Source organism: Myotis brandtii, unplaced genomic scaffold (assembly GCF_000412655.1).
Source record: "Myotis brandtii unplaced genomic scaffold, ASM41265v1 scaffold4459, whole genome shotgun sequence".
NCBI classification, from domain to species: Eukaryota; Metazoa; Chordata; class Mammalia; order Chiroptera; family Vespertilionidae; genus Myotis; species Myotis brandtii.
The window spans coordinates 38,434-52,925 of record NW_005367053.1 but is presented as its reverse complement, the minus strand read 5'-3'; the positions used below and the strand labels follow the sequence as shown (position 1 = coordinate 52,925).

General features: G+C 39.2%; 1 protein-coding gene across 1 annotated transcript; it reads left to right on the top strand.

The window, feature by feature from the left end:
• Positions 1-2,642: 2,642 nt before the first annotated feature.
• On the top strand, positions 2,643-13,737 carry LOC106727543 (selection and upkeep of intraepithelial T-cells protein 1-like). Its single transcript, XM_014546423.1, has 5 exons — positions 2,643-2,736; positions 3,739-3,822; positions 4,609-4,716; positions 9,874-9,996; positions 13,577-13,737. The coding sequence occupies exons 1-5, from the start codon at positions 2,643-2,645 to the stop codon at positions 13,591-13,593; spliced, it is 426 nt and encodes a 141-aa protein (XP_014401909.1). The 3' UTR covers positions 13,594-13,737.
• Positions 13,738-14,492: the final 755 nt, after the last annotated feature.

Sequence of the window (14,492 nt, the reverse complement as noted above, 5' to 3'; positions counted from 1 at the left end):
TATATATATTATTGATTTCAGAGATGAAGAGGGAGAGAGAGAAACATTAATAACGAGAGAATCACTGATTGGCTGCCTCCTGCCTCCTACAGGGCCCCTACTGGGGAAACAGCCCACAACCTGGGCAGGTGCCCTTAATGGGAATCAAACCTGAGATCCTTCAGTCCACATACAGATGCTCTATCTACTGAGCCAAACCAGCTAGGGCAATGTTGGTATCTTTTGACTCCCTTCACCTATTTGTGCATTCTCCCATGCTCTTCCTCTGGCCACCACCAATCTGTTCTCTGTATCTGTAAGTTTGTTTTTGTTTTTTTAATCCACCCAAGGAAATTCTTTTTATTGATTTTAGAGAGAGAGGAAGGGAGAAGGAGAGAGAGAAACATCCATGTGAGAGTGAAACATGGATCAGTTGCCTCCCAAACATGCCCCAATGAGGCATCAAACGCGCAACCTAGGTCTGTGTCCTGATCAGGAATCAAACCAGTGACTTTTGGGTGTACAGGACACCACTCCAACCAATTGAGTCACTCTGGCCAGGCCAAACTTGTTTATTTTTTTTAATTTTTTTTTAGATTCCACATGTAAGTGAAATATTACTGTATTTGTCTTTCTCTTTCTGATTTATTTCACTTAGCTTAATGCCCTCAAGTTCCATCCATGTTGACCCAAATGGCAAGATTTTATTCCTTTTTATGGCTGAATAATATCACATTGTGTGTGTGTGTGTGACATTTCATTCATTCTAGGCTATATATGGTATAGTTGATTGCTCTGTAGGGAAGAAAAACAACATTTTCCTTCTACCTTTTTTGGTTTTTGGTTGAGACATCACAGTAATACACACACACACACACACACACACACACACACACACACTTAACAGGAGAAAAAAAAAACAAGGTTTAATAACATGTATACTTCTTATATACATGAGAGAGACCCAGGAAAACTGAGTAATTCACCAAAACAGCTGAAGCCAGCACCTCAAATACCATCTTCAGTTGAAGACTAAAGAAGATTTGGGGGTGGGTTGGGGTTACCAGAAAATCACAGTAAGCAAGGATAAAGTTGTGATGCATATTTAAGTCATTTTCTGCTGCACTGATAAGCATTTCTAGAGATAAGGCCATCCCCCTTTTTCTGGTACAACAAGGAAGACACTCTTACAAATGAAGATTTTTTCTTGCAAATGTAAGTGCATATTATAAAGGGTACCTTTTACTTGGTTTTCAGAGCTTCTCCCAGGTCTGCTGTCTCTTAAAATTAACCAGCCTAAAATAATTCTTATGCCAAATAGATATATTTGGGGGGTGACACATTCTGTTCCCCTACAGCTGCTAGGCTATAAATCTGTATAGCATGGTACTCTATTGAATACTGATGACAACTATACAACACACTGGTAAGTGTTTATGTAATGCATTGTGCTGCCACATTATGATGGCTAAGACATAACTAGGAGATAGAAAACTTTCAGTTTCATTATAATCTTACTAGAAGCCCAGTGCACAAATTTGTGCACCAGTGGGGTCCCTCGGCCTGGCCTGTAGGTATTGGGCCAAAACCGATCTCTGGTTCCGGGATGCGAGTGAAGCAGATTCAGGGCAGCAGTGCCCCAGCAGCAACCTAACTCACAACTGATTCCGTGAGGAGTTGGGTTCCCCCCTCTACTGATCAAAGCACCTGCCCCCTGGTGGCCATTGCGCATCATAGCTACCAGGCAAATGGTTGAATGGTCAGACGGTCACTTAGGCTTCTATATATATAAATGGGACTATGGTCATATAGATGGTTTGTTGTTGACTTAAGTGTCTTTATATATGGCACAGGACTGTACCCAGAAGTTGAGTTGCTGATCATATGGTATTCCTAGTTTTAATATTTGAGGAACGGTGGGAAGGGAGGCGAGGGAGTCCCTCTCCACCCAAGTCTCACATGGGTTCCGCCCTCCGGAGCCAGCATCCTTCCTGGTTCCTGCTCACTGTCTGTGCTCTCTGGACAGCAGAATCTCTTATCATCTCAGAAGCATCTCTGAGACACACGAAAGTACCGTCAACGTAAGAAACGTTCAGACCTGTAGAGAATTCTTATGAGTTTATTTGAGCCAAACTGACATTGCCAGGAAGCAAAATCTCAAAGGATTGAGAAAATGCCCCAGAAAATGGCAGTTCTGCACCCTGCTTTAGACATTACAATCAAAAGAGAAGAGGTAAGTGGGTTACCTGAAATCCATTGGTGACAGATGAGGGAGGTGGGAGAAGGCAAAGTGGGGGAACCTCTAGGATTGGATGAAAAGTGAAATGATAGACACACTTCTTTTACACAGGTGCGTTCAGGAAAGTTAACAAGGAACATGATAACAATGACGATGAGGGGATTTGTAGTCTCCACTCTAGAGCAGTGCCTGTGCTTTGAGGGGTCCAAAAAAAAAAGAAAATTAATTTGACATTCCAAAGGTATGTTATCATAGATGCAAAAAGTCAATAGACAGGCCCACTTAAGGTTAAGATTGACCTTTGTCAGGGAAGATACCAGCCAAGGACATGACTACCCACCATAAACTGCTTTTTAGTTTAAATAGTTTTAATTTCAGACCATCCCTTGTGATTACTTTAGTTCTCTGAGTTTGCAAGGCCGCCATGCAGGCCTTCCGTGAGCTTATCAGGTTAGCATGTGGCCCTTTTCCGTCCGCATTTGTTATTGCTTGTCATTTAATAATAGCCATTCTAACAGGTATGAGGCGATAACTCCTTGTGGTTTTGATTTTCATTTCCCTGTTGATCAGTGATGTTGAGCATCTTTTCATGTATGTGTTCATTATATGTATGTATTCTTTGAAAAAAAATGTTTATTCAGATCCTCTGCCCATTTTTAAAATGGATTCTTTTCTATTGAATTGTTTGAATTCCTTGTATAGTTTGGATATTAACCCCTTATCAGGTGCATGACTGCAACTGCTGTAGATTCTGAGGCTCTCTCAGACCTTGTATGGATACACCTGCTCCACACTTGCACCCTTTTATGGCAGGATTCTTTAGCTTGTATATCTTCTCTTGATTTTACAGCACACAATGCTGGCTACTCTGTCTCCCTTCTTTTCCTGAAGGTGGCTATACAGTTCTCACTATCTCACACACCCTGGCCCAATTTCTGCTCATGCTCCATATCTACCAGTGCTTGCTCTCACTGCTCCCCTCCAGAGCAGGAACAAGGAGCCAACCACAAAGTGAAGGGAGGTGTGGATTTGGCATGTGGTGTGCTGGGCATGCCGGCAGGCCAATTTGGAAGATCCTTGGGTTAGGCCTTCCCCATAGCTCATAGGCAGGCTTCTTGATGGAAATCCAGAATGCATTCAGCAAGAACCATATCCCATTAATACCCTCCTTAAATCATATATGCAGTCTCCTGATCTGCTCCTTCCTCCATCCCCCCACTCATGGAGCTTCCCATTGAATATAGTAGATACTCTGAGAGATAAATGAGTCTCTTTGGAAGCCTCCTGTACAGCTGGGAAAGCCAGGCATTTACTCATTGGCTCTCCCATCACCCAAGGGAGAAATCACAGCCATCTCTTCTAGCCCTAAGCTGGTCCTACTTGAAGAGGCGTCGAGCTGGTCCTCTTATGTACTCCAATGCATCCACATTTTTTTTTCTTCTTCTCTGGAAACCTGGACTTCCACAAGGTTCTCTCTTAGGTAGCTAACCACTTAAGTCCATGTTTTACATGTGTTTCAGAACTACAGCAGGATGGATCCAGTTCACGGTCTTCTGTATGTTCCAGAGTCTGTACCAAAGACTGTCTGCCTAATGGATGCACAGGTAGGCAAGATTCCTTCTAGGTACCTTGATGTATGGCACTGTCCCCCACAGCTCCCACCTCCTGTTGTAGATAGGTGATAAATTTTGTTGTTGATGGAGGAAACAAAAACAAAGGACTTGTTATGCCACCATAATGCTCATAAATATTTGTATGTGATAATTTAACCACTAAGTAAAATTGTGCCTATAACTCTCCAGCAAAAGAATGGGCACCACCCGTGGTAGTGAGCTCCCACACCATAGAAGATTTTCATGGGAAGACTAGATAGCCCATGACACTATAATGATATAGTTATAGATATATAGATATAAAATCTGATTTTAAACAATATGTTGTCTGACACCCTTTGCTGCATGAGATTCTTACACAGAGGTCTCCAGAGCTCTCCTTCTGGCCTCTTTCAAATCTGGATAAAATGATAATGACCAGTGCACAACAGTTGTCTCATGCACATTGATTGATGGGCCGGATGGAGAAAAAGAAAAATGAGTTGCTTTTCTCCAGGTCTCTGTAGCCTCAGCCAAAAACCTGTCCCATCCTGGAAACAGCTATGCTTCTTGTCCTGGTCATCAGCACCTTTAGACCTAAGACTTTAGAACCTTTACGTCCTTTAGATCCTTTAGACTGCATCTTAGTCCATTCTTTTATTTTCCCCTAGTCCTATTCTAAATTAATACAGAGAGATGGCATTAAAATATAGCTCTTGCTTTCTTGGTGCATTTTCCCCCAATCCAAAGTACCTCCACAGCAATAACCAATGATTATTATATCTTTTTTTTCTTTAGATTGCCTCCGCAAAATGAGAAACCCTATAGTAGTGGGCATCATAATAATCCTGCTTTCAATAGGTGTAATTGCCTCACTCATTTCTTATTTGCATCACAAAAGCAGAGGTATGTGGGATCAAAAAGGTGGGAACTTCCAGAAAATATTTCCTTTTCTAATTGCCCAGTCTCTGGTAAAATATTTAACCAAAGAAGAGTGGTATTTATTTGAATTACAGGAACAATAAACACTTGGACCTCATGTCACAGGATTTGGATGCCAGCCTTCTGAATTTCATGGGTTTAATGATACAAACTGTTGACGCTTCTGCCCCTTAGGGAAAGAAAATGTTTTCTTTAGTTTTATTAGCACCAGTCCTCCATCACTTCACCTAAGAAAATATGCCAATTATTTCCATACTTCTAGCCTAGAGGAGATAGTAGTGCAGTATATCTTAAACTTCTGGCGGTCACAGATTTCTGTTAGAGACTTATGTAAAGGACCCTCTTCTCAAAATAAATTCATATGTTCCCACATATATTGATCAATTTCATGGTGTGCATGGGCACATGAAACTGATTTCCCTCCTCTCTGGCTTTCTTTGAGTGTGAAATTATAAAGATAATTGTGTAAGTTGGGGGATAGCTGAAGCTAACACATTTGACATGTGCCCTCAGCTCTTATCTTTGAGGTCCCCCTGGAAATTATATATGTAAGGCAATGAGCAGCAAGGTAAGGTAATTCTTTATTATAAACTGAAGATATAGCTATAGCCATAACATCATGATGTGGAAGTCATAAAGTAGGGCTTGATTACTTGGAGGATTTTATTTATTAATTTTCTCCTGTGAAATGAAGACACAAATGACCTTACATCAAACCAGACTGGAAGTGCTTTTTATACTTTAAGAAAGTCCATACCTGAATCTGGCATATTAACCATATTAGCAAACTAAATGTCGCATCCATTCGTGTCAGAGGAAATAAGCAAAATGTTATAATAGTAGGTAATATACTAGTATATTACATACTTATTGTGTGCTCTACAGATTTTACATAGATTAATATATAGTTGACCCTTGAACAACATGGGTTTAAACTGTATGGATCCACTTATATGTAGATTTTTTTTCAATAAATACATTGGAAAACTTTTTGGAGATTTGTGGCAATTTAAAGAACATTATAGCCTTGATGAACATTATAGCCTAGAAATATTTTTTAAAATATATTTTATTGATTTTTTTACAGAGAGGAGGGGAGAAAGATAGAGAGTTAGAAACATTGATGAGAGAGGAACATCGATCAGCTGCCTCCTGCATACAATCCTCCAGGGATGTGCCTGCAACCAAGGTACATGCCCTTGACCAGAATCGAACCCGGGACCCTTCAGTCTGCAGGCCGACGCTCTATCCACTGAACCAAACAGGTCAGGGCTAGAAATATTTTTTTAAATAAGAAAGAATGAGCTATGTCATGAATACATAAAATATGTGTATATGATTTCTCTTCCTATGATTTTCTTAATACCATTATCTTTTCTCTAACTTACTTCATTGTAAGAATATAGTATATGATACATATAATATACAAAATATGTGTTAATTGATTGTGTGATCAACAAGGCTCTGGTCAACAGGCTCTGGTTTTTAAAAAATGCTATTTTTAACTGCTAGGCTATTAGTAGTTAAATTTTGAAGGAGTCAAAAGTTAAAAGCAGATTTTCAACTGTGCAGAGGATCTATGTCTCTAACCCTCGAGTTGTTCAAGAGTCAACTGAACTTACTATTCACTGAGTTAGATTTTATTGGTGATGAAATCTGGTACACAAAGAAGTTAAATAGCTCACTTACACAGTTAAGTGATAGTGGAGCCGGGGTCCCAGCTAAGGAAATTAGATCCTTCTGCCTTCTGTTTCAACAATTTTACTGCTCCTCTATGAAAATAAATCAAATGGAAATAAAAAGAGAGAGATTTAGGCCTAGTCATTTTTGTAAAAATAGATCACTGCAGGGAAATATAGCCTGGACACTTAGTGATTTATGAGGCTTCCAAGAGATAGCCCATAGCCCCAGGAATAGGCTGCAGGTCTCTGTCATTGTCAAAACTGACTTGAAATCCTTAAGAATGAGTCAGGAGATTAAACTTTATTTTTGCCTGTTCTTCACTGAGAACCTAAAATTGAGTCATCGCAGAGGTTTCTGCCCACATGGCTGATAACTCCTGATAATTAGGCAGTAAACCTGGTCCATCTGCTAACCTCTTCTCCAAATGCTACTGACCCTTCTCTTTACTTACTAGTAAAATGGACTTTCTGCTGAAGATATTGCTTCCTCTGTAAACATCTCATTTAGCAGCCCACCACTCTATACTGCCTTTTCTGGACTAATTTTCCTTCTTGGTGCTTATCAAACCTGAAGTCACTTATCAATCATTTAACAAATATGCATTGCCAGAAAGTTCTGCAAGCATCGTATACCTTAATTCTGTAACATCCTATGCAATGTCTGTCATCTTGTCCATCTTGGAAATGCAGATACAGAAGAACATCAAATGTGATTCACTGTTTTCAGTTGCTCTAGCAAGTAATAAGATTATTCCTGGGATTCGAACCACTTGTCTCTTATTCTGAATACTTTATAATAAATCAGATTGCTTTCCAAAATGTAGATAATTGTTTCTTCTAAAAAGAGGTAGCCAGCATTTGCATCTCCAACAGACACAATACGCTGTGCCTGTTCTCTGTGGAATTCATGCACAGTGAAACCTTTGAAATGTACACCAAGAATCTTTCCAAGAATCAGTGCCAGACTAGAGCCAGACCTCCTTGGTTATACTATTAAGTGTGGGAACTTGGGAATGTTACTTATAAAGTCTCTGAACTATAGTTTTCTTATCTATTAAATATTGATGATACTGTATACATACTTTATAGGTTATTTTTTATTAAATTTGTCAATACATCAAAATCATTTAACCCGGCTTTGCACATAGTACAAGCAATGTTATTGTTTGCTATTATTATCATTATTATTAACAATAGTTAGAAATTCTACCCTGGATCCCTTTCTGCTGACCTCATCTGGTAGGAAAACTGGGCTGCCTGTGTTTGCCATTCTCCTTCTTCCCTTCCCTCCTTAGTTCATACCATTCTTTCTTCACTTGCACCCCACCATGAACTTAACTTGCCTTCTAAACAACAGTCAACTCTAGTCATATAGAAATAAAATAAAATAAAATAAAAACTCAGCTTAGATTTAAACACACACACACACACACACACACACACACACACACACACACACACACTCCTCTGAGTAAATATTCTTAGCATCTTTGGACTATTTTATTTCCAAGTTTTTCTTCAAATTTGTTTCAAATTATTTCCTATCCTTTATGAGAAGAGGTTCGAAATTCTCCTAAACATTATAGTTAGAAATAGATGTATGTGACCAAGAGAGAGTTTTCTGAATCTTCACTCTTTTGCACACTTACCCAGAGCAATTTTGCTATTTTTAAAAATGTATGCTATTACTTTTATAAAAGGAATCTCTTACCTTAGCAAGGGCAAATAATTTCTCTCGAATTATAAGGGTGGGGGGAATAGATATTAGTTAGGTGAATTCTTTCCCCTCCATTTGTATAGTCTAAGACCATACGGAATATGTTGACTTATTTATCCTCATGACATGAAAGTTGAGACCAGCAATCATAATGCCGCTAAGTTTTCTCTAATAACAATATTATCAGTTATTTCGATGACATGGATTTAAGACTTCCTGACCCCTGCTTCCTCATCCTCGCCATCTTGGCTGTCTTTCTCTATAACAGTGGTCGGCAAACTCATTAGTCAATAGAGCCAAATATCAACAGTACAATGATTGAAATTTCTTTTGAGAGCCAAATTTTTTAAACTTAAACTATATAGGTAGGTACATTGTTATTAACTTAATTAGGGTACTCCTAAGGCTTAGGGAGAGCCACATTCAAGGGGCCAAAGAGCTGCACGTGGCTCGCGAGCCACAGTTTGCCGACCACTGCTCTATAAGATAGAAAATTTGGGGGAGGAAGAAATTTTTCTCTACCTTTCTAAGTTCTTTCAGCTGGTCTAATAATTAAATAGACATGAGACAGATTAACAGGACAAATAAAAAAGTGTAACTGCTTCTGTATATACAAGAACCCTACTCATATAAGAGAGTCAGAGAGCCCACATACATGAGGTTTCAAGACAGAAAGCTAAAATGAGATGTATATGACTGTCACATAAGGTTATCTCTGATAATAACTCATATAATGGACAAGGACCTGATTTAAATTTTTTAAGGGAGAGATAAAATTTTTTGTTGCCTTCAGCTCAAAATAATCCCCAAGCCAAAGTACTATATACTGGGAGGCCTGTTCTGAACCCCTTCATTAGGAATCCATGAACAATCCCATCAGGGAGGCAAACTACAGTTAATATAGGAAAGTAGGCATAGCTGTCCAGTAATGAAACAGATACTCTCACTGTTGGTAATGGTGCTCCCATCCCAATATATATTAACCAATATTATGAGATGGGGATGTTTTCTACTTTAGAATCACCCAAAGGGATACTTTTTTAAAGGAGACTTCTGCTCTAGATAAGAGGATGACTTTGAGAATTGTAAGATCTTCTCCATCTCAGAGATTCTGCTCATTGTAAATTATTTTGTTTCACAATACCTCTCAAAAGGTCTGGAGTTCTTTTTAAAAAAAATATGTACATATATTTTTATTGACTTCAGAGAGGAAAGGAGAAGGAGAGAGAGAGATAGAAACAACACTGATGAGAGAGAATCATTGACTTGCTGCCTCTTACTCGCCTCCTACTGGGAATTGAGCCTGCAATCTGGGCATGTTCCCTAACTGGGAATTAAACTAGGACCTCCTGGTTTATAGGTTGACTCTCAACCACTGAGCCACACTGGCTGGACAAGGCCTAGAATTCTCAAGGGCCTACAGCACCAGATTAAAAAGATGAAGGCATTAAAAAAGATGAAGACATAAAGTGTCTATTTATGCTTCAAACTGTGGCCAACTAGAAAACAAGTGTCATGCTTCTTGAGTAGAAGAATGTATATCTGTGCCTACACCCCCCTCTTCCAGACTGAGCCCAAGTATACTCATCTCCAGGATCATCCACAGGACCCACCCTACTTCTCCCCACCCTCATATAAGCCCAGAAGTATGGAGGAATAGGAACTTGAAAAGCAAATCTATTATAAATCTGTGACCCTCCTAATTATTGCATCTCTCCTCAGTTCCTGCTTCAGATCCACATTTCCAATTGGATACTATGTGGTTGGAAGATATCACGGTGATCCTGTGTGTTCTGACTGTCTTCATCACCATGATCATTTCCTTTATTTACTTTAGATTCAGAGGTAAATGGGATGGGAAGGGAGGTAACTCAGAAGGTACCATGCAGATCCATGGTGGTTATTATGAACAATATAGAATGTTGATGGTTTTAAAACTTGAGGTTTATTTTTTTAATATGTTTTTATTGATCTTAGGGAGGAAGGGAGAGAGAGAGATAGAAACATCAATGATGAGAGAGAATCATTGATTGGCTGCCTCCTGCACACCCCCCACTGGGGATTGAGCCCACAACCCAGGCATGACCTGCTCTGAGCAGGAATTGAACCATGACCTCTTTGTTCATAGATCTACTCTCAACCACTGAGCCCTGCCAGCCGGGCAAAACTTGAGGTTTTTAAACCACAACATCACCTACCTATACACTGCTGTTAAAGTACCTTATGCTAACCAATTGTACCACCAGAGACCTCCCCCTACAGGCCCTCCTAATTCCGGTCTAAGTTAAGATCTCTGTTATAAATTTTAACCTTGTAATTTTGACTTAACCAAAAAAGGCTCATACCCTAGAACCACGAAGAATGTGTACTTCTCTTTTCATCTTTGCATCCATTGACTCTTGCCTTTCCCTGTGGAGAGCTGCTGGATGTTGAGGTGGTCAATTAGACTAACAAGCCAAATTGAAAGTAATAGCCAAACCTTTATCCACCTGTTATGGTATAAGAAGCCAAAAAGGAAAGTAGTGCTGGCTCCTCACTCTTCCATTTGCCCCATTGACCAGCACTGGACCAGGATCAGGTGACATGCAGTGCTGGTGGGAAAATCGTGTCTCATTACAAAGGAGCACTGAACAAAAAGCTTTGCAGTTTTATGGAGTTGGAGTGGGGTGGGGGTAGGAAGAGAAAGAGGCAGAAAGGACTAGGAATGGAAAATACTGAGTCGGAGTGAAGAATGTTGTAGTCAAGACAAACCCTCTCCCCCCAATAAAAAGATTTCAGTAAAGGTGACTGGAAAGGATCTCAGCTGAGGCCCCCAATAAGGTCTCCAAAAGGCCTCCTGGGCTAGGAATCCAGATATGCCCCCTCGGGATGGGGGATTGAGTCCTTGACTGCAAGGCATTGACTGTGCACCAAGCCCTATGTCAGTGATGGCGAACCTTTTGAGCTCGGCGTGTCAGCATTTTGAAAAACCCTAACTTAACTCTGGTGCCGTGTCAGATATAGAAATTTTTTGATGTTTGCAACCATAGTAAAGAGGACAGCACCGTGATGGCGAACCTTTTGAGCTCGGCGTGTCAGCATTTTGAAAAACCCTAACTTAACTCTGGTGCCGTGTCACATATAGAAATTTTTTGATATTTGCAACCATAGTAAAACAAAGATTTATATTTTTGATATTTATTTTATATATTTAAATGCCATTTAACAAAGAAAAATCAACCAAAAAAATGAGTTCACGTGTCACCTCTGACACACGTGTCATAGGTTCGCCATCACTGCCCTATGTGGAGAGAACAGCCTTCCTACACAGGGCCTGCTAGGCAAGGCCTTTGCAATTTCCTGTGGTCAGACACAAGGGATCACACAGTCAGACTCCTCATTACTTCTGTAATATTGAGAAACAGTCTGTTAGTTGAGATTAAACCAATGCAAGGGACAAGTGTGTGCTTCCAACAACACAGATCTATGCTTCTCATACCTAGTTTCTGCCACCAAGAGCAACTGCCCAATTATTATCCCTGCATCCATAGGCAAGTGGGGAAGGTAGTAAGGAGCCTGTAGCCAATTTCTTCCACTGAGTCTGGTTTACTTATTAACCCAGTGGGATTAAAAGCAGGGTTAGAGTCAAGGAGAAGTTTTACTGTCTCTCATAGTGGAGGAGACCAGTCTTGCTAAGAAACAATCCTATTTTAAGATTTATGGGGCTATAAGTGCATTTCTTCTTCTTTTTTTTTTCTTTTTCAAGAACCCTTGACACATAGGTATTTTTCAACAGAACTTAGAGATATGGATTTTATCACATTTAGTATGAAGGCCTCATAATCCATTTTTTTTGTTTATTTGTGGAGTTGTTTGTTGTTGTTGTTGTTAATCCTCACCCAAGGATATTTTTACATTGACTTTTAGAGAAAGTGGGAGAGGGAGAAACAAAGAGAAACATTGATGTGAGAGAGACACATCAGTTGGTTGCCTCTCACATGTGCCCCCAGCCAGGGCTGGGGATCGAGCCTGCAACTGAGGTACATGCCCTTGACTGGAGTCGAACCTGGGACCCTTCGGTCTGAGGGCCAATGCTCTCTCCACTGAGCCAAATCACCTGGCCTGTAAGTGCATTTCTTGATGCTGCGCCTCAGTATCCTATTGAGACCAATGAAAAAGTTGCTTTACCAACTCAAAGATTTTATCAAGTACCCAAAATTCCATTTTATAAAACAAGATCAAGACAATACATAAATTGATTTGGACTAGAGATTATACATGCAGTGAACTGAAAAGACTCAATTTATTCTATTTATCATCATTACACTAGTTTAGAGCACTTCAATTTCAAGTTTGACCATTTTCAATTTGGCTTGGGCCCAGTGGTCGGCAAACTGCGGCTTGGCAAACCACGGCTCACGAGCCACATGCGGCTCTTTGGCCCCTTGAGTGTGGCTCTTCCACAAAATACCACGTGCGGCGCGCACGTACAGTGCGATTGAAACTTTGTGGCCCATGCGCAGAAGTCGGTATTTTGTGGAAGAACCACACTCAAGGGGCCAAAGAGCCGCATGTGGCTCATGAGCCGTGGTTTGCCAAGCCGCAGTTTGCCGACCACTGGGCCCAAGCCAAATTGAAAATGGTCAAACTTGAAATTGAAGTGCTCTAAACTAGTGTCTAGATTTTTAAATTAATCATTGATTTAAAAATCAATCATTTCTCATAATTAAGTCAATTTTATTTTATAGACAAAAAGTCTATACAATTTCTTAAATATTTCCTTTAATTCTACCAAGTTTGTGTTAGGGTATTATGATTATTCCTATTCCTTTTTTAGTAGCTATTTTCTTTGCCCATTTGTTGAATGGTCTGAGCTTTTTTACTATATTGAAAGTTGATTATTTTAATTTCGTGTCTCTTATGTTTTACAAATTTCCAACTTACAGCAGGTTAAGAGGATGCATAAGAATATTTAGAAATATTTAAAAAGAAAATCCACAGACTCACTGCAACTTCTCATGTGTCTTGTGACATACACATCAGATTTACTGTGCAACAGCCTTTTCAAAGCAAATATTGATTTACTAGTATCTGAGTTTGAGGGTGTAGAGAAAGAGAGGGAGAAGAGAGGTGAAGAGAGGAAAGGGACAATTCTTAATTAAATTTCACTAAGTTATCCATTTACTTCAGTTGCAAAGAGAGAATATGCAAATTAAATCAGACTCCTTTCAAGATGCCTTTATTTCTTGTAGACTTCCACCCTGCAGAAATTTCCCTCTCATTGATTTAAGCTAGAGAATTCAAGTTCATGACTTCTAAATAAATTGTTTCTCATGGGTTTTCCAAAGATGTCTTTGACATCTCAAAGGAGGTACACATGTTCTCAAACATGTTTTCATTGAACTATTTGTCTTTAGTAAGATGTGAATTTATAATTCCTTGACAGGTGTCCTAGAAAGATAGAAATTAAACAAGCATCAACCATCTCATCTGGAACTCTGGATAAAGGTATACAGAGGAAGAGGAAGCCTTCGTGGCAACTTTACAAATTCAGAGACCTAAAATAACCAGAGAGGATGATCTGAAATTAAAACTTTTAAACTAAAAGCAGTTTATGGTGGGTAGTCATATCCTAGCTAGAAATCTTCTCTGACAAAGATCAATTTTCACCTTAATTAAGCCTGTCTATTGTCTTTTTGCATCTACGATAACATACCTTTGCATGTGAAAATAATTTCCTTTTTCTGTACCCCTCATGTTCGGGCACCACTCTGTAGAGACCACAAATCCCCTCACTGTTATTGAGTTAATTGTTGACTGTTAACTATCCTGTACCCACCGATGTAAAAGAAGTTGTATCTTTCATTTTACTGTCTATCCAGTCCCAGAGGTTTCCCACTTTTCTTTCTCCTGCTTTTCAAATCTATCACCAGTGGATTTTATGTAACCCACTCACATCTTCTCTTTTTATTGTAATGTATTAAGAAAGGTGAAAAACTGCCATTCTCTTGAGCATTTTCTCAATCCTTTGAGATTTTGCTTCCTGGAAATTGTTGATAGTTTGGCTCACAAAAATTCTCTATAGGTTTGAATGTTTCTTATGTTGACAGTGGCCCTACAATTTTATATATAACCAAGTAATTGCCAGGTGGAGGGCAAATAAAATATATTCAAATTTGCATTTCATTTGTAGCTTTTGTACAAACTATGAATTAATGCAAAAAAGATGAAAATGTAATCAGAGGATAACAAATTAAGGGAATAACTGGAATAAAATCAATAATCTACATGGTAAAATGGAAGTAACTCTGAAATTAGAAATAAATCTACATCAATAATTAAATGTCGTGTCAAGCAGTAAA